The 21253-nt window shown below is 43.9% G+C and overlaps 1 protein-coding gene across 1 annotated transcript in view; it reads right to left on the reverse strand.

Annotated features, from left to right (window-relative positions):
• Positions 1-234: 234 nt before the first annotated feature.
• TACR1 (tachykinin receptor 1) overlaps positions 235-21253 on the reverse strand; it is a 139587-nt gene continuing 118568 nt past the window's right edge. The window contains exons 3-5 of the mRNA XM_017508779.2: positions 7557-7707; positions 5162-5358; positions 235-3485 (exon numbers count right to left, since the gene is read on the reverse strand). Coding sequence (XP_017364268.1) covers positions 3194-3485; positions 5162-5358; positions 7557-7707 — 640 coding nt within the window. The 3' untranslated portion in view covers positions 235-3193. The remainder of the gene's footprint in view (positions 3486-5161; positions 5359-7556; positions 7708-21253) is intronic.

A 21253-nucleotide genomic window follows, 5' to 3' on the forward strand; every position in this document is an offset into this window, starting at 1 on the left:
TGTATTCACAGGCAACATCACTGTCATTTCACATCATCTCACCTCCCTTCCCAGATCTCAACCTGACCTGGGAACAGTTTCCACATCTTCCCAACCCATTTCATCACAGAGTTAAGAGATTTCTGAACATTGGTTCCATCCTCCTAGTTACGCAAGTTATTAGGGTTCCTAGTACCCATCCCATTTAGCGTCCTATAGGATGTTTAGGACTTCTAGAGAAGAGACAGAGGCAGGTAAGAGTGAAACACGCAATTTATTTCTGTATAGAGATTCTTTCCAGGATCCCAGGCTGGAAATCATGGAAACCTCAGGAATGACCCCTCTGCTTATACTCTTCTCCCTGCAAATCAGGCCAATGAGGTCAGCTCCTGAGTCCCCTTTCCCCAGGATTCCACTCAGTCCTTATCTCTTAGCATTCCGTTGGCTAATAAGGAGGAGAAAGACTCTTGTTCTCTAGCTCCTCCCATAAAGTCCCCCACCATGCCTCAGTTACTGTGGTCTAGGAACTGTGAGTTCGTGAAATACATCAGGGCTCCTCCCTGAGAAAGCATGAGGAGGAGGAGGAGGAGAAAGAGATTGGCACAATACAAACATCACAGTGACAGCAATGGGATCCCACATTTTGGAAGTCACATAACGAAGATGGCTCCTTGAGGTTTCATATTCTATTACTACTGGACATTGCACCAAGGAAACACACTCAGGAGATAAACACAGGGTGATGCATTTCTAGAATAAGAATGAGACCCATGCATAGTACAAAGCATTGTGTTTCTCACATGTGTGAGCTGATGACATTTTTATAAGTTAGTGGACATTGGAGACTGGGTCAGAGGAAGGGTTGCTGGCACTCTCCAAGAAGTTTTGCCATATTGGAAACTGCCCAGGACCACCCACTTTCCCTCTTCCCATGCACAGAGATGATGCTGTTCAACCACATTCCTCTAGGTCCCCTGGACTGACTGACAGTTCCCTTTGGGATTACCTAAGAACTCTCATTCCAGAGGCTCTCTGAAGGTCCCAGTCTTTGGCTTGACTGCCCGGGTTGAGTGTGGGTTTGTAGAATTTTGTGGAGAATCTGCCCTCTCAGATGCCTCCACACCTGCTGGGCAACCTGGACTCACTAGGACTGTTGAGTTGGTTAGTGATGGCCAAAAGGGTAGGCTCCTCAAGAGCTGAAGGAGCTGTGTGTGCCCAACTCAGGGCAAAGTCCAGAGCAGGTACTCAGTTAATCCTCGTTGAGCTCAACTCTAACCTTCTCTTCTGCAGATGGGATGTCTCCAACCTCTTGACACCGTCTTCTTAGGAACGTTTTATAATCATGCTAGTTATTTACATCCCTCCAAAGTGAGTAATCCATACACAGCAAGATTTTCTATTGGAAGTATGACTAATACTTAGGGCACTAACTTTTGTTGCTGCTAAATTTTGTCTTCCATTTATATATCTGCAGTGATCTGGCTTTGCTTAGTTTATTTAATACTTTCCATGCTGCTTTGGAGAATATGGTTCTCGAGGTTTTCTGGCTTATACTGTTGCTTCTTCCCCCAGGCCTGTGGATGCTCTGGTAGAATTAGAGCCAGCAGGGCTGGCAAGGGCTGCAAAGGGGAGAACCACTCATTGTTCTCCCCTTAATGCTATGGATGCGGCATGTGTGCATCCATTGTGCAAACTACCAGGAGGACATTCATGGATGTTACGTGACGTTTGTGCTTCCAGCCATATCTGGACAAAACACAGATCTGGGAGACAGAAAAAAAATCCTGCGTGCTCACCTTCTGGAAACTCTAAATCTGAATTAGGATATAAAGCATTCAGTTCATGGCTCTTAGAAGACTGACTGTCCTTTAAGGTTGGTGAGTCATTCTACCCCTTAGAAACAGGAAGCTGGCAAAGCCATGGGGGCAGGGAGGGAGATTCAGAGAGTCTAAAGGGAAGATGCAAGATGCCCTCTTTCCAGAAGTGCAGCTGCAAAGTGCAGCCTTCTTGCATGCTGCACATACGAGCACGATGCGAGTGTAAAATTAAGAATCAAGGTTAAGGCCCCCACCCTAAAATACTCAAAAGGTCAAAGCAGGAAACCCACGTTTGTCTTCTCTGACAGTGTTCTGTAGCTGTGAAATTCAGCCTGCTAGAGCTGGATGGATGCAGGCTTTGGGATGAAGTCCTCTGCTCTGTCAAAAGCCAGAACCTTCCAGGAGAAGGAATGTACTCGGGATTTTAAGATAAATCGGAGAATGTCTGAGACAGATAGTTACAGATGGTCTTAGCAGTTGCCACAACTCCAGGAACTGGCTATTAGTTACGAGACTCACTGCTATTCTTTCTGAGACCACCAGTTTTTTTTTTGATAAAACAAACAAACAAACAAACAAAACTCGTATAATCCTTAAGATTCGAAGAGACACTTGGATCATCTAGCTCAGCCCCCTTGTTTACAAGTAGGAAAAGAGGCTCAGCTACACATCAAATGTAGTGCATATCTCCCACTTCCTGGTCTGTACGAGACATTAGCAGGCATCAGTGGACATATTCTGCTTGCATTGGCTTCTCAGGATAGTCACAGGGGACATAACACGGAAACCTGAGGTTCTCAATCTCACGATGTATAAATGCATTGAAATACTGAGATACCAAACAGGGGGAAGACATATGTTTCTTTTCACAGAGACTTAGAAGACAGGGCTAAATTTTTCATTTAAGATGTTATGTGGTGCCTTATTTTGTTCAGCCTGTCAAGTGTAGGCTGGGGTGATGGGAGCCTCCAGCTGCAGGAGGCTAATCTGAGATCAACTTTATTGAAGTAAGACAGGGCTCCAGGAAAATGAGTCTTCCGGGTCTGCAGCTGTGCTGCAGAATTCATCCTGAAATGAGCACTCGCATGCAGCCAAAGTCACTTTTAGAATCATGGAATGAATGGGCTTTTGGGAAAAGCTGGTCCAACCTTTTATTTTACAGGCCCAGCAAAGTTCAGTGATTTGGTTTGAGTCACACAGCATGACGGTGGCAAAGGTAGGAAAGAATTGAGATTTTTTTTACTCCAGGATGAAAAGTTTTCCCTAAGCCATACTGACCCTTTTTGCAAGCCCCAATGTGAGGGTATTTCTGATGGTTCCAGATGAAGGGAATTTCCATGCATGAAGGCAGGCAGGACAAAGAAGGTGGGGGCTGCAGCTGCCGAAGGCCCTGTGGCCTAGGAGATCACATTGGAGGAGAAGCTGAAGCTCTCCGTCACGGTCTTGGAGTCGCTTCGTGAGGAGCAGTTGGAGGTCAGGTCTAGGGATGAGGGTGTGGCCTTGGGGCCATCCTCTGGCTCCTCCTCGTGGCCCCCCACCACTGTGGAGATGGTGGTCTCCAGGCGGCTGACTTTATACACACTGCCCTGGGTCTGGAGGTACCGGGTAGATTTCATTTCTAGCCCCTCATAGTTGCCGGCGCTGATGAAGGGGCAGCACCGGAAGGCATGCTTGAAACCCAGACGGAACCTGGAAAGAGAGCAGATGAAGAGGTGACCCTTTGGGATGGCCTGCTCAGAGGGCTGCCCACCACTGCACCAGCTCCTTAACAGATGGATATACCCAACCGTGATTCTGTTATTATTTTACAAATTAACGGACAGCTGGAGATGCTGAGATCAAAAAGGCTTAAGGTCAACAAGGTCAAATCCAAGACTAAAAAAAAAAAAAAAAAAATCCCCCGGGCGCTGTGGCTCACGCCTGTAATCCTAGCACTTTGGGAGGCCGAGGTGGGTGGATCACCTGAGGTCAGGAGTTCAAGACCAGCCTGGCTATCATGGTGAAACCCCATCTTTATAAAAAAAGAAATAAGAAAAAACAATAAAAATAAAAAAATAAAAAAATCCAAGACTGGAACCAGCTTCATGTGAAATATGTCTTTCCTAGGGGTGGCCCTGAACTATGCCATATCTTCTGGCATGGGGTCAGCCCACTTTGGGTCAATTCTACATCAATAAAACACATTCATCAAGTATTTAGTATGTGCCTGGTACTGTGCTAGTTACTGGGTGGTAAAAACACATGTCAAGACTCAGTCCTTTCCCTCAAGTAGCCCGTTGACTGAAGGAGGACTCTCTGCCAATCATGTTCCTTCAGTGTGCCTCAGTTTCCCTGGTTGTTAAATAGGGAGAATCAGACTTTATTTAAAGTCATGCTGTTAGATTTAACCTAAAAAAAGTATAGGCAGGTCATGAAACTCTTAGAAGCAAGGGTAAATCTGTGAGTTAGACTAACAGAGACCATTTAGACAAGTTGAAGAGAATGTCTCTCCCCAAATTCCTAGTACCCTAGTGTCTAATTCACAGAAGGCACCTTACAGGCTGAGGACTGGTGGATATAGACGGTAACAAGCATTTTATTCCTCTCCTTCCTCTCCCGTGTCCTCTCCCACCCAGAGGCTGGGGTGGTGCTCTGGAAGACAGACTGTGCTGTAGCCACTGTGTGTCCCAGGCTGCTCTTGGGAGCCCTCTGCACCCATGGTGAATTCCCTCTAGGCCTCGCCTTCTCTTACTTGTCTGAGCTTGGCTTCTGCTACAGGATGGCTCTCCCCAGCCTGTTTGACTAAGTGAGGGCAGGAATCAGGCCTCTGGGTCACAACTCCTTTTTGCCTTACCTTGTCCTGCAGGACCTGCTGGAAGAAAGTGGGTAAAGCTGCCCGGATTATAAGATGGAAGGGGAAGAAGACAGTGAGAGATCAGAGAGGGCGAATGTGCTCTGTGGGTGATGGAATTCGCCTTCTGCATACATAGCCCCCTGCGCGATGGATCCATAAAGCAGAGTGAACAAACTCACGGTCCATGGCCTGGAGACTGGATCCAGCTTGCGGACCTGCTTTATACACATTAACCACAGAAGTTTTTAACTCCCCACTAGTTGCCAGTATTTAAAAATCAGAAGACTTTGCACAATAATATGGATTTCTGGTTCCCCTTGGAAAAGAAAAAAAAATCAGTCCACCCTGGGGTCCCATTCCTGGATGGTGATAATCAGCCAGGCTGAGTGGTGTGGTATGGCAAGTTGGCTGCAGTCCCCACTTCTCCCTCTTGTTTCACAGCTGGGTTTACTCGTTTAGGATGGCTCCTTGGCCCCCGTGTGGATACATGGTTTTGTGGCCTCTGGAGAGCTTATGGGGTTGGGATCCTCACCTGTCATTGAGGCAGCAGTAGATGATGGGGTTGTACATAGTGGAGCTCATGGCCAGCCACATGATAGCCAGGTAGACCTGCTGGATAAACTTCTTCAGGTATAGATCCGGGTTGATGTAGGGCAGGAGGAAGAAGATGTGGAAGGGCAGCCAGCAGATGGCGAAGGTGCACACCACGACGATCATCATTTTGACCACCTGGCAAGAGGGTGAGACCTGTGAGGCCACCAGCACACATCCTCGTCTCTCATGGCTGCTTCCTCTCTCCCCCCACGGCCTCGCTGCGCACAGTATGGGATGAAGTGGGAAGTATTTAAAATAAGTCCCTTCAAGGAGGAGGAAGGGTCCTTACCATGGTGGTGCTACAGGACCGGTTAAGTCAGCTGTTCTCAGAGTGTGGTCCCAAAACCGGCATCATCACCATCCCCTGGGAACTTGTTAGCAATGCAGATTCTTGGGCCCTATTTCAGACTTACTGAATCAGAAACTCTGGGGATAGGACACAAAATTCTAAGTTTGACAAACCCTTCAGGTGATTCTGATGCATGCGCACATTTGGGGACTACTGTGTTACATGATCCTTCATGACTGGAGAAACCCAGGGAGAAAAATTAATGAGCAAAGGTGAAAGGGTGTACAGGAGGGAAAGGCCTGGGGCAGGGAGCTGGGTGGGCGGGCACAGCAGAAGGAGTGGGGCGAGGGGAGACTTGATGAGTTAGGGCAAGCTGCTTGGTTTGGAGACTGAGGTGGGTAGGGAAGGAGAAGGGAAAAGATTTGACTAGCTGTGGTCAGAGAGTGCCAGAAGTTTAAAAGGGATTTAAAAGAGGTTTTGTGAATACTGGGCACTATGATCTGAATATTTATGTAGCTTCAAATTAATATGTTGAAATCCTAACCCTTAAGGTGATGGTATTAGGAGGTGGCCTTTGGGAACAGATTAGGTCTTCAAGTCAGAGCCCTCATGAATTAAATTAGTGTCCTTGTAAAATAGGCCTGAGAGAGACCCCTCGCCTCTTCTACCATCTGAGGACATAGAAAGTGTTATCCGTGAACCATGAAGCAGGCCCCCGTAAAACACCAAATCTGTTTCTGCTTTGACCTTGGGCCTTCCAGCTACCAGAGCTGTGAGGAATCAATTTCTGTTGTTTATAAGCTCCCAGTCAAAGGCATTTTGTTATAGCAGCCCAATGGACTAAGACACTGGATGATGTAATTTTTTCTTTCTTATTACCAAGACATCCTTAGCAAAGAACTCTGCAGCATTCATACAATGCTATGCAGAGAAGTATCAACAGAGAATACTATGCAAAGACGTACCAAAGGGGGAAAAAAAAGTAATGAGTAAGCTCTTTATATACTGATTTTCAAAAATCTTGTCAATTTTAAGTGAAAAAAGTGAGGAGAACAATGTGTATTTACTATTTGTGTAAAAAAGAAGAGAAAATAATATATATTTAGTTGCTTATAAATGCCAATATCTAGAAGGGTTAAGAAACTGATAGCAATGGTTACCATTGTGTGCATATCTCTGTGTGTGTGTGTGTGTGTGTAAGCTTGGGACCTGGGTAGATGGCAGATCTAGAAGGGAGAGAGGCTTTCCCTGATAAGAATTTAATTTTTTTTCAACGTTTCATTTTGAACTAATTTAAGGCCCTCAAGAAGTTGCAAAAGTAACGCAGAACAGTTCCAGGTGCTCTTCACCTGACTTCCTCCAGTGATATCATGTCACGTAACCATGCTCCATTATCAAAACCAGGACACTGACCCTTTGCCTAACTACTGACTCTCTTTGGGTTTTTGCCGGTTTTTATATGCACTCTTATTTTGATGTATAGATCTATGAAATTTCATCACAAATATAGATAAAAACACCACCACTGTCAGCATACAGAGCTGCTCCATCACTGCAAAGAAACTCATTCATGCCCTCACACCCTCTGTTTATAGGCCACTCTCCCCAAGCCCCCAAACACTAACTCCTGGCAACTCCTGATCCATTTTTCATCACTATAAATTTGTTTCTTTGAATGCTTTTTGATGTTTGAACCATGTGAATGTATTATCTTGTCAAGCTTTAAATAAATAGTAAAAAGAGGATCAAATAACTCTTCACTGCTTTTTTTGAGTGTGTGTGTATGTGCACGCATGTGTGTGTTAATGGATCAGCAGGTTGCAATTACTCTTAAAGAGCAAGCAAGGTGGCTCATGCCTGTCCAGCCAGACCTGGGTTGCAAAGACACTGAAGAAAGATCCCTCCCCTCCTCTCTGTTGTTCCCCCCGGACCTAGGGATATTTTGTGCGTGCTGCCTCGGGGTCTCACCAGTGTTTTATCACTACTCGACAGCCTGTTGTCTGTGCCAGTTGGGGTGGGTTAGCGCAGCTTGTCCCCCGCTCACCTTGCGCTTGGCAGAGACTTGCTCGTGGTAACGGTCAGAGGAGTCCCCAGGGATCTCACTGGCCCATAGTGTGATTCCCACTACGGTGTATGCATAGCCAATCACCAGCAGGGGGAGGAAGTAGATCAGCACAGTCACACAGATGTGGTACCTACATCAAGGTGAACAGGAAAGGTCAGTATAAGATACTTATTATTTTAGATTTTTTTTTTGTTATTGTTATTGCAGGGGCAGTCAAGGCTTGGCAGCCACTTTTCTCAGCATTTGCCATTAATAAGCTTGGGCTTTAAAGCACAATCCAGGGAGACTTGCCACCTGCATAGAGTGGATGGGTGACACTAATGAATACACTACAGAAAACAATTCTTTTCAATTTATGTTTTTCTTGTGGACTTTTTCCATAATGGATACTCCTGTTCAGATTGAAAAAAGAAAAAAGAAAATATTGATGACAGGAAACTGAATCCGTTGTATACCTATAGTAATTTCAGTTGATATTCAGTTCAATATCACTTTCCCTCTCCCCGAAAAAGAATGCAAACTCAGGCTACATTAATAGAAGTATAATTTCTAGAATGAAGGAGGTGATTATACCACTCAATTCCTACCTGCCAGGCCACACTTATGCTCAATTTAGTGCAGGGTTGTAGACCAACTAGTACATTCAGTTGAGATCTACCATGATGGTTGATAAGGCCCAGTTCATGCTATGTGATAAGGAGATTTATGGGCATCAGAATAATTAGCTTGAAGGAGAGAGGTAAGACCAATCCAAGAACTAGAAGTAGGATTAGTGGGTGGGTGAAAGTCACATAGTGCAACCCATTTCTAAGCCTGGACTTTAAGGGTGTATCTTCAGATAGAACCTGTACCACTTGGAGGACAGATGCCAATCGCCTCACATTCGCCTGGGACATGAGCAAGAAATAAATTTGTGTGGTGTTAAGCCGCTGAGATGTTGAGGTTTGTTACAGCAGCACAATGTATCCTTTTCTGTTAAAGGAAAGGCTCCTTCTAGGTAGAAGACTTAAATATGTGGAAATCCTAATACTACTACTACTGCTAGGAAGAAGAGCTAATATTTGGGGGCACTTACTCTAGGTCACTGTGCTAATAATAATGCTAATGGCAGTGTTAATAGCAGAAATGGTAGTTAAATTTGAGTTGATGAAAAGCACAAAGCCAAGCCTTTTACTAGCATTATCTTATTTAATCCTTAAAGCAAATGATTGGGTAGGTACTATCAATCCCATTTTGTAGATGAGGAAACCAAAGTTTAGAATTCAATTAATTTTTCCAAATGCACAGCTGGTAAAGGGAGGAGCTGAGATTAGAAGTCAGGTCTGTGACGTCAGAAAGCCAGCTTCTTGTCAATGAAGAAAAGCCATTCAATGATTTTTTTCAGCCACTCTGTTTACACATGCTTATTCTATGTGATGATTTTCTTCTAGTGAGGAAAACCCACTTATTCACTCAATCTCTCCTTTTTAGATACTGTTTGGTTTAAATCACTTCTTTGTAAAGCCCCACAGTTTTTGCTGCTTATTCAGTCCCTCTGCATATAAAATTTGCATTTGAAGATACTTGAAGAGCACTTAAGTGATAAATCACAGATTGCGCCAAGCAGAGTGCTGGGTGCATGTGTTTTGTGCAGACAGGCTGCTCCAGTCTCACCTGGCTTTCAAAGCCCTCTGAATTGTCGCCTCCTGCAGGAGCCTCAGGGCTCTCCAGCCACCAAGGTGAGGACTGCATATTGTGCTTCCTGGCTGATCTCAGTCCCTCCTGGTCACTGTAATGACATTGCTTGTAAGCAAAATGTTTGGAGACTACAGGAACAAGGAGAACCTAAAAACCTCCAAATTGCACCAACCTCTCCCATCTGGAATAACAGCCCTGCTTCATGCAGACTGATACTTCGTGACCAAAACATGTTAGCTGAGCTTTGCCAAGACATTGCTGCAGGGCACTGAGAGAGACTGGGTTGGAGTGTGATGGGAGGGACTCTACGGCCAACTCCCTGATGCTCCTTACCCTGGACCAGTGGTCCTCAATCTCGAGTGGGCTTCAGAATCACCTGGAGGGCTTCTACAACCGCACAGGGCTGGGTCCCACTCGGAGTTCCTGACTCAGCAGGGCTGGGGTGAGCCTGAGAATCTGCATTTCTAACAAGTTCTCAAGAGGTGCTGCTGTTGCTGTTTGTGGTTCAGACTTTGAGAAACATTGCCTTAGGCCAACAGTTCTCAACCCCAAATGCACAAGAGACTCACCAGGGAAACTTTTAAAATGAGTGATTCATCCAAGTGGCTTGGGTGTGGGAGCAGGAAATTATATTTTAGAAACTTCCCCCAAGTTATTCTAATAGACGGCTAGCACCGAGAACTGTTTCAGACCCTAGGTCTGGAAGCCTGTTGGGACTCCTTTGTTGTCCATGATTTAATGACTTTATTAAAGTGTGTATTAACTGGGTTTTCTGGTTCTGTATCTGATGCTTTAGCATCTGGGGCCCTGCAGCTCAGGGAGGAACTGACTCAGGCGCAGCTAATTCCTTGAGAAAACAAACAAGTTTCCACTTGGGTGCCTTTCATATGCAAACGAACGGAAACAAAGCCCAAGCTTCCACTTGCTCACTTTCTTGGGCTCTTACAGGGTAGGACACTATTTTCCTACCCTAATCACCCTAAGGCAGGCATCAAACAATGAGGGGCCCCTCCTACAGCCTGGAGCCTGTTGAGGTTATTCAAACCAGCCAATCCTAAATCTGTGTACCTGGCCTTGCCAGCTCCTTCCTGAGGAAACCCCAGTAAAGGCCTTCCTGTGTGGCTTGGTTTGGTGTGGGGCCATGCCCCTTCAGCTTGGGAACTGTGAGTAATAAAGTGTCTTTCCATGGCAACCATGCCCTAATCTGTTGGCCTCACCATACCTGAATACAAAATACAATCTGCACTTTCCCTTCGTGAAATCACAGATCTGGTCATTATGAACATGCGAAGATAAATATATAAACATAATTTTCCAGCCTTTTAAAAATCATTCCCTTTTTAAGAAGCAAAAGTAATTTTGTTATTATTTGAAAACAACAAAAAATATGGGCTTAATTTCAGCTAAAGGGTGTTACCGTCAAGAGCATTGGTTTTTCCATGTTCCTATAGGGATACTTAAATACAACATAGAAATAGAATCCAGCAATTCTATTTTTAGGTATAGATACTAAAAATTGAAAGCCAGGACTCAAACAGACATTGTTTGAATCTACATGACATCATTCACAATAGCTAAAATGTGGAAACAACCCAAATGCCCATGAACAGATGAATGGACAAACAAAATGTGGCTTATACATGCAATGGAATATCATTCAACCTTAAAAATGAAGGACGTGATGACCTGTGCTACAACATGGATGAAGCCTGAAAGCGTGAATAAGCCAAACACACCAAAAAAAGCACTGCAGGATTCCACTTATACGCTCTGCCTAGAATAGGCAAATTCATGGAGACAAAAAGTAGATGAGAGGTTACCAGGAGTTGGAGGGAGGAGATGGGAGTTATTGTCCAATGGGTACAGAATCTGTTTGAGATAAAGATGTGGATGATTTTGTTTGGGGGTGGGTGGGCAGAAAATTTCAGCTGTTACAGAAAGGTTGAAATAAAGAAGTAGCTCTGGAAATGGATAGTGGTGATGGTTGTACAACATTGTGAATGTACTTAATGTCGCTGAATGGGACACTACAAAACAGCAAATTTTGTTATGCATATTTTATCACAATAAAAAAATTAATAATAAATTATGTAAGAAAAATTGAGCTAAGCTGGCATTCTAGGTTTCCAGGTTTGCAGTCTTTTGCTCCCCTACTTGACAGCTACACCTTCCCCGTGCCACCTCCCCACCAAAAAATGAAAGGCAGATTTGATCTCTGGACAGGATCAAAGGTTAAACATATCCTTCTAAATATTGCTCAGATAAACCCCATTTGCATGGAAATTGTAAATGCTCAATCCAAACAGTGTCCAAGTTATCAAAAATTATAAATGAATGTAGGTTAAATGAAAGAAATTCCATTATTAGAAAATGTAAATACATTTTTCACCTTGATGTCTTTTTAGAAAACGTTGTTGTTTTTTTTTTAAACCATATCTTGTAGTTAACTGGAGATACACCTATTTATATGTATATATTTGTCAAAGTCATTATTTTAGAGAGTGGGTCAATGAACCAGGATGATCTTATTTAGTGTGGCTCCATGCTTGCTTTCACTTTCATTCTGCTATTTCCTAGATTTCTACCAGTTAGGATTTTACCAGCTCTCAGAATTAATATCTGCCTTGGGAGAAGAGGTCTGGGGTTGAGGATGCCCTGCAAGTGAGCATAACAGCAACAGCAAGAGGCAACAAAAGAAGGGACTGCCTGGCTCCCACCTGGTAAGATATGTGCTGGGTTGTCATAGACATCAGAGAAACCAGCACAATGATTTTGATCATCAAATCCTGCTGATGGACTTATCAGAACTTTCAGAAGGAAGGATCAAGGAACAATTTTATGCCTTTGTTTGTTCCTGTAAGCAGTGAATGGGGCTTGACACATTTTACAGGATAAGCTTGCTGAATGCAGACCATGTAGCCCCAAATCCTGCAGATTCCCTTGTCCTCAATGCTGTGATAGCTTCATGGTCACTAATCTGGGTTTCCTTATGTCTTACTAGTTGAGACTGTTGTCAAAAACAAGAACAGTTTCAGTTTCTGAAATAATCCTCAGCATTTGAAATCAAGGTTGATAGGTTTATTAAATAATCACTAGGTGTCTTCATAATGTACTTGGTGGAGACTCTAGGTGTCTTAAGGTAGGAGAAGAAGGTGGCCAAAAAGGCACAGCTCTGGGTTCTCCATCTTTATTCTAATGAGATAGCTCTGCTTTGCTGAGTTTATATATTGGCTTTCTGTGGATGGTGTTGTTTGGGGATGGGTGGGTAGACAATTTCAGCTGTTACAGAAAGGCCCAAGAGCATTGATACAATCCCGACCCCGATCCAGTGCCTTATCCTTCTTTGCAATATCCACATCACATAATCATCTAGCATCTTCTTGAATACCCCCTGTGACATGCTGCTCACTACTTCCAAAGCTGAGCTACATCAGCGACCCTTGGAAACTTATTAGAGATGCAGACCCTCAGGTTTCACCTCAGAGGGACAAAATCAGAATACACATTTTACCAAAACTACCCAGTAATTCCTGCGTACACCCAAGTTTGAAGCACACAGCTCTTGGTCTTGGATGCACGTTGGAATCACCCGCAGAGCCTTGAAAAATTCCAGTGTGTAGATCCCACTCTAGTGCTTCTGATTTAATTGGCCTGCAGTGCAACTTTAGGCACCAGAGATCTAGAAGCTCCCAGGTGATACTCCTGTGCAGCCAGGGCTGAGAATCATTGGCATTGAGACTTCTGATGCTGGCAGCTGTGACTGATGCAGTTCCTCCTTAAACCGAGAGTGAAAACCTGTGGTCCTGTATTTGTCTCAGGTCACAAGCAAACCTGAATCTGTAAACCTCCTGGGATGGTCCTGCAAACACAAGGTGACCATGAACCTGCTGTTCCCCAGGGACCCCTTTGCATTGAGGGCTTTTGAAGCCATCTCTCATGTCATACGAGCTGAGCAGCCTTGTTCCTTCTGCTCTTCCTCAAAGGTCCCTCAGGCTCTCTCTCCTTCTCACAGCATGTTGCTAATGCTTGACTTTTTACTTCCTAGAAAAAAAAACTGCAGGTCACTGTGGCTTCTTGATAGTAAAGGAAAGTAATACTCATGTATTTCTTGGTTCATTCACATCTGGATGTTAGAGCCAAATTCCAAAGACCTTTGAAAGTTCTCTTGCAGGCAGGCAACAATTGTAATGGTTGATTGATAACTTCAGCAAAGATTGATTCAGCACCTATTCTATACCTGGTCCTATGCTAGGGACTGGGGACACGGAGGAGAGTTCTAGTTGTTGTTTTCTTCTTCCAGAGCTCACAGTCTGCAGGGAAGTGCCAGAGTGTGCCAGTGGAAGTGGCTGACAGTGGTTACTTTTTCAAGGGGAGTGGAGACATTGAGGAGGGGTACGAGTGAGCCTTTTTCAAACATAGCTACAATGTAAAAATTAAAAATAACTGTAAATACAATGGTTCAGTGTTTTGCGCATGTGTGTAAGTGCACAATGCAATGCTGAGATATTTAAGCAAACTGGTTAGGGAAGCTTCCTGGAGGAGGAATTGCTTGGCTAAGCTCCAATATCCAAGTAGGAGTTAGGCAGGTGAGGTGGACACTATGGGGGGGGAGGCAGCAAGTGCAAAGGCATGGGAGAGGAGCCTGGCATGAGGCGGGCACTAGGACGTCATTCGAGCTGAACAGAACGTGGCCATATGAGGAAGTGCCAGAAGACTTGGATGGAAGGGAAGACAGAAGCAAATTACAAAGGGCCTTTTATGACAGACCACAGAGTTGTGATTTATTCTGAAGTTGGTGGAAAACCAGGAAGTGGTTTTAAACAGGGAATAAACACAGTCAGATACTTTGTGCTCTGGCAATAGTGGAGCAGGGATGGAGGTGGGAAAGGTGGGCAAGTCCGGGTGAAGCTGAGGGAGGGGCAGGAGGGAGAGAAACTCCAGGGGCAGGTAGAGCCTGCCTCCGAGAGGAGGGAGGATGAGGGTGGGAACTTGGTCTCTGCTTCCGTACATCAGAGACCAGGGGCAGATTCAATTTTAGGGGCAACATCAGAGGTGACGGTGGACCTGGTGAGTCAAGTGGAAAGTGAGGAAGTGGAGGCAGTGTTTTTAGACTCATTTCTTAATACACTTGGCCATGAAAGGGAGGGGAGAGAGCAGTCGTTAAATGGGGCCAGGGGCCAAAGGAAGCTGTCTGTGTTTGGTTGAAAGGATAGGGGATAGGAAGCCCTCTGTACCTCTCTGACAGTCTGCCCCATGATATAGCGACATGAGTACATGTCCCATCTCCCTGTTCTGAGATAGGCCAGGATCAAGCTTCCATCATCTCCATCCACACATAAGCTCTGGGCAGAAATGTCCCAGAGTCTCGTGATGGGGTGACCAATCAAGGCGGATGCTCCAGCGCATGCATTTAATTCATGGAAGAACTGGGTCACAGGATCCCCATGCTCAAACGCTGCTGCCTCCTGGTGGAGCCAATTCCCATGGGGCAGCTGCTCAGAGGGAAGGTCACACTGACACCTACGCTTGAACAAGACAGGAAATGAAGCAAATTCTTACTGCAGTCCCTGCTCAAACTGCGCAAGTCAGAATTTCGTTGTGTTGTTCTCCAGATTACTTTTTATATACGACAATTTCATCTGCTTGACTGAATTAAATGTTCCTTCCAGGCAGAGCCCATGTGGTGCTACTCTCTTCTCATCACAAAACCAGCACCAAGGAAATATTTCATAGAAAAACATTATCTTGGGTTTCAAAAAACACGAGAATTCTCACATGATTTGTCCCCCTCATCCAGCAAGAAACCCTCTTGACAGCATCCTCTGCAGAAATTGGCCCAGCATCTGCTTGAATGAGAGCCTTCAGGCAGACAGACGGAGTGCCTGAGCTTTCCTTACCTCTTTGTTCTTTGATAGATAGGCTTCTCACTACAAGTACTATATATTCATTGTTGATTTGAAAACACAGACAAGCATTGAAAAAAACTTCAAAGGTTTTTCTAATTATGTAACCTAGAAATAAATTCAGTAAAATGGATTAATATCTTCCTGATATCTTCTTACACACACTCATATGTGTACACACATAATCATACTGTTAGACTACTTTAAAAACATTATATCACAATCATCTTTTTATGTCAATAAATATATTTCTATAACAAAATTTTTAGTAACTGCAAGAATGTTCTATTGCATGGAGTTACCATAGTTATTTACCAAGTCTTCTATTTCTTCTATTTGGGACATTTGAGTTATTTACAATGTTCTAATATTTAAATGATAACTAAATTAACATATTCAAATATATGTTGTGGCTCCCATTTTTATTTCCTAGGGTTAAAGTCACCAGAATGAAGTTAAAGGGTTTTTAAAGGGTTTGATATATACTGTCATTTTCTGGAAAATATGTGCCAGTCTGTACCAGTTTATGAGACTACTCTTGCCTTTGCACAGCTGCACTGGGCATTATCATGTATCATAGTGTTTGCCAACATGATAGGTCATACATGGTTCTCTAATTATAATTCTTAACTCATTGTAAATTACAATTTTATAGTTGTATTGGTCAATTTTCATGCTGCTTATAAAGGCATACCTGAGAGTGCACAATTTACAAAAGAAAGAGTTTTATTGGACTTACAGTTCCAAGTGGCTCGGGAGGCCTCAAAATCATGGTGAAAGGTGAAAGGCACGTCTCACATGGCAGCGGACAAGAGAACTTGTGCGGGGAAACGCCTCCTTTTAAAACTATCAGATCTCATGAGACTTATTCACTATCATGAGAATAGCATGGGAAAGACGTGCTCCCATGGCTCAATCACCTCCCACCAGGTCCCTCTCACAATATGTGGGAATTCAAGATGAGGTTTGGGTGGAGACACAGCTAAACCATATCAATAATTATGCTTTTAAATAAGTTTCATGGCTGGGCACAGTGCCTCATGCCTGTAATCCCAGCACTTTGGGAGGCTGAGGCAGGTGGCTCATGTGGTCGGGAGTTCAAGACCAGCCTGGCCAAGATGGTGAAACCCTGTCTCTAATAAAAATACAAAAATTCGCCTGGTGTGGTAGCAGGTGCCTGTAATCCCAGCTACTCAGGAGGCTGTGACAGAGAATTGCTTGAACCCAGGAGGTAAAGTTTGCAGTGAGCCAAGATTGCACCACTGCACTCCAGCCTGGGTGACAGAGCAAGACATAGTCTCAAAAAAAATTTTTTTTTTCATTTCTTCTTTTGTGAACTAACTGCTTGTATAATTTACCCAATTGTCTATTGGGGTGCTCATATTGTCTTTCCTAATTTGGAAGAACTCTTTATGGCTTCTATTGTATTATACTTAGAAGGACCTTCTCCATTCCAAAATCACAAAAGCTTTACCGATATTGATTTATTTGATTATTTGCGTTGTAACTGTTCATCCCATTAAGGATTTGTTTTGTTGAGTATTATGAGAAGAAACTCCAAATATTTTTTTTTCTCCAACATTGTTTATGCTTTCCCAGGACCACTTATTGGATACTCTATCCTTTTCTTGATGATTTGAAATTGCACTTGGAGCACACACCACGCACTGTATTCCTGGCTCTGTTTCTGGGCTTTTGTTCTATTTCCTTCATCTGTCCTTCCTTACTGGTGTCAGCTCTGCACCATCTCAATTTTTATGACTTTGTAATACATCTTTTATCTATCACAGTACAAATCTCTTATTATTATTTTACTGAGTTTTTAAAAATAAAATATATTCAGACCTGCACATTTCTTACACAGAAAGTTGGAGAATGGTCTCAGTTATTTATTGCCAGGTTTGCAGCTTCTCAGAAGATATCAGGTTGTAAATTTGCTGGCCCTTCCCAGCATGACACTCATGATGAAGTGTAGTGGTGAATGCTGCTGGTTTGCCTTGGACCTCATGGCCCCATTACAGGTTCTTTCTTGGGCAGCTCTCTTAGGCAAAAAAAAAAAAAAAAAAAAAAAATTCTGAAAAACATGTGTTGCCAGGAATGGCTCCAGAGTCTGGGGATGCTCTAACAAGAGACATTAAAACACAGACTCAAACAGGAAGAAGCTCCCTCCCTCCAGTCTGCTTAGGGAAAGGATAGTAATGGGGTGCATGGAGGCCAGTGGCTGATGATCCTGCCTGAAATCTCAACTGGGTAGATATGTTAAGAAATACAAACAAACCTTGAATTCTAAAGTTTCTGTAGGCTTTGCGTTGCCGAGAGACAACAATTTAGATGGCCTTTGGGTTGACTAAGGACCTTATTGTGTGTTGGGATAGGAGAAAATAGGCCAGAAGCCTAATTCGGGGGGAGTGAAAATGCTAAATTGATCTGGGAAAAAATATCAAGAGTACAGGTAACAAGAAAAAGAGAGAAAGATGACATATTAGGAAAGAGGGGAAGGAAAGAGCACCAGTACACCCAAGCCCCGTGGTTGGAAGAGGGACTTGCAAAAGGACGCAGCCAGCAAGACATTTCCTGCAGGGATGGCTACTCAGTGCATTGCAAAGAACAGTGGTATCTGAGTGCTAATTAAAGAAAACACAATTTTGTCCTATGCTGCAATTCCTATTCCACTCTTCAAATCTTTAGAAAATATGTGAAGCCCCAAAATTCCATGGTCGTGAGGCTTTGAGGAAACAAAGGGGAGGGGCTATGTCACAGAGTGGAGCCAAGTGGGCAGGCCAGAACTGGTGGCGACCAGGAAGCTCCTAGTGGTAAGTTAAGGTTCTTACTTTGGGTGGGGAAGTGGATGTGGTAGAGAGGCGAGACCCTGTTTCAGGAAGCAGAGAGACAGAAAGGGACCTCCTGAAACTGTATTATGCTCCCTGGTCAGCCTTCCCAGTCTGGCAAGATGATATCAGTCATCTGAGGATTCCTGGAATCTCAGGATGTTCTGCAAGTTCCCCAGCCCCAAACACAGAAATGTGAGGCAGGCAACTGCCACCAGGTGGCGCCAATCTGCAGCCAGCACCTGGACCAACCAGTATTCATTTCGATGACTGGCATTTCAGTAACGTAGCAAAAAAGCAGTATGCATTTTATGTGCTCGAATTCATTACACACCACACAGTGCCCACCTCCCAACCCCTACAATCCTTATCATGTCATGGTGCAGTTTTCCAGTATGTGGGCCGTTTTGTTTTAAACCAGCTTAGCATGAGTTTTGCAAATCCCCTTGGAAAATTGCAACCCTACTGAGGACAAGACTGCATTTTATCTGCGATGTTTGCTCTGAGTATTAGTGGGTACTGATGCATGTTTTGCTGATATAATCCACCCACCTTCAAACCCTCTAGATGGGTCTTAACTCTATTGTGTTTTGCTCTGCTTGAAGTTGAGTTAGCTGACTATTGCACTGCTGCAGTGGAAGGATTTTTGCTGGCTGGGTAGGCAGGCACAAGTCTGGGATGAGCTTCTCTCTCTGCTGCAGCTGGAATGAACACTGAGCTGGGGGTGGGTGTTGTGGGAGATGGATTGGATACATGCAGCAGAACTGAAGCTTGTACTTTATCATTCTGTCAAGCACTTGAAGTAAGCTTAGTTTGGGTGGGGCATTGTTTAGAAACTGCTTCAATTGATGCCAACTGATATGAGTAAACATTTCTTGATATAGGTAAGTTACACCATAATGTGAGTGTTGGTTGGTATTTTACACTTCCTCTCATCTCTGGAGTTTGAAAAAACACTTAAAATAATCAATAATTTAGTCACAGCACCCTGCAATAGCCATCCAGGTCCCTGAGTCTGGACTAAGCATCCAGATTCACAGCCCTCATGCTAAGTGCCCATTCTCTTTGCTGTGCCCTGAAAATACATCCTCTCCACAAGACAAATCTTAATACAGCCGCTACTAATGAATGGCCAGGAACATTTTCTTCTGATGCAATTTATCATCAAGTGCAATACAATGTAAATAGCTCTTGGCTTGTAGAAGATGTAGAAATTTCACATTTTCTACCTGCAGTAGTTTCATTGTAAAGGTATTTCTGGAGAGTGGATTTCACTTTATCTCATTACCTCTGGGACTTTGGGTAAAAGACAGATATTCTAACCCCATTTTAAATGGAAAAATTAAGGTATAGGGAAGGTAATTGCCTTGTTCAAGTCACTCCAGGTTGAAATGGGAGTAGAAAACAGATCAGTCTTTATCTCATTTCAACCCTGTGCATTTCCTTCTCTTTCTGCTCAGATGAGCTAAGAAGAAGAATGGATAAATGTCACTCAGAGGGGGGAAACCACAGTTTTTCAAGAATGAACAAATACATCAAGCACAAAAATTACCTGCAACATTTTATAATGGCACGTAATTTATGAAAAATTGCGTAGCTTAAAAAAGCAGGCCCAGGCTGAAATTCTTCTAGATGGGTGACTTGGAATGTGGCCAAGTCTTGAATTCCATTTTATGTCTGGATTCATTCTTGTATTTCCACAGCCTCTTCCTGTCTTGAACCCTGAGCCCAGAGAGACTCTCAATTGACTGAAATATGTGGGAAAGACAAACATCCTATTTTCTGTTTCTCAGCCAAAAGTTTCTCAGTGGAGACAATAGACCATTATGCTATGAACCACAGAGGCTGCCAGTCCACAGTTCCCATTAACAAATTGGGCAATGCAACTTATGTGTCACACAAGACATGATCAAGGATGCTACATTAATCAGTTTGAAGTCTGTTGTGAATTGTATGTGAGAGGGCAAACATTTTAATGTGGGATGGTTGACAGATTTTCCTACCTCCCCAAGGCAGCTAAAGAATCTAAAAATTTCTGGACCATCTTTTATGCAACTTTCTCCTCTTACAAAAAACGGTCTTTATTGCTGGAAGAAAAGCTAAGTTAATCTGTACAATAGAGACAGAAAGTCTATGCAGATTGGATGTGGGAGAGGAGGTTTCTATTGGAGAGGGTCTGAGGGGAGCAGCGGGGGGTTATGCGAGCAGGAGGTTAGCTAAGACAGGGACTTTTTAAAATAGGTATTGCAGTGAACAATTGTTTGGGGCACTTTTGAATGGAATTCCTGTTTTATCAGTTTTGCTAATTAAGCCAGGATTCCCCAGCCTGACAGTTCTTAGATGCTGAATCATGCTGATTTAGGCTTTATAAAGGCCTCATATATATTGTTAGCAAAGTCACCTGTTCAGGTCTGGGGCCAGCCCGGTGTTGAGGTAGCATCTTCAGTTATGGGTGAGGAACAGGGGAAGAAGAAGCTGCATAGTTGCTGCTAGGCCCATGGGTTCAGCCACCCAATTGTTCATGAACCCTCTATTTTGTCTAGGTGCTGAGGATATCGTGGTGAATAGAAAGGCTATAGTCCCTGTCTTTGAGATGCCTAAAGTATAGTGGGGAAGGCAGATAATAAACAGATACATCAGCAAATAAATATAAAATCCTGAATGTGCTAAGTGAATAGAGGAGCCAAACAAGGGGAGTGGAGAGAATACCAGGGATGCCCACACAAAGGACTTGGATAAGGTGATGTTTAACAGAAACCTGAACGTCAAAGCAGCAACGTGAAGGGTGCAGTGGTGGGTGCCCCAGGCATAGGCAAGAGCAGGTACAGAGGTCCTAAGGTCCAAATGAGATGGGCACATTGGAGAAGCTAACAGAAAGCCTCTGTGGCTTGAGTGGAGGGGTTGAGAGGTGAGAGCCATGAGATGTGGTGGGGGCCACAGCCCTTAGGGTCCTATAGGCCATGCTGTCAGGAGCTGGGTCTGCAAAATGCCAAGTCAAGTCACTGGAGGGGTTAGGCAGGGTGGGGCATGACCCGGCTTTGATTTGGTTAGACATGTAAGCCTGGGCCCTGGTGAGAGGCTGCACTTGCATCTGGGCAATATATGATGAAGGCTGGGACTGGAAGGCTGCATCAGTCAGGATCCTCTGCAGAAACAGAGCCAGGAGGAGATATCTATGTCTATGTCTCTAAGTAGTTATCTACTTATCCATCTATTGAGATTTATTTATTTTAAGAAACTGGCTTACGCAATTGTGGGGGTTGGCAAG

Source organism: Cebus imitator, unplaced genomic scaffold, assembly GCF_001604975.1.
Source record: "Cebus imitator isolate Cc_AM_T3 unplaced genomic scaffold, Cebus_imitator-1.0 Scaffold399, whole genome shotgun sequence".
Lineage (NCBI taxonomy): Eukaryota > Metazoa > Chordata > Mammalia > Primates > Cebidae > Cebus > Cebus imitator.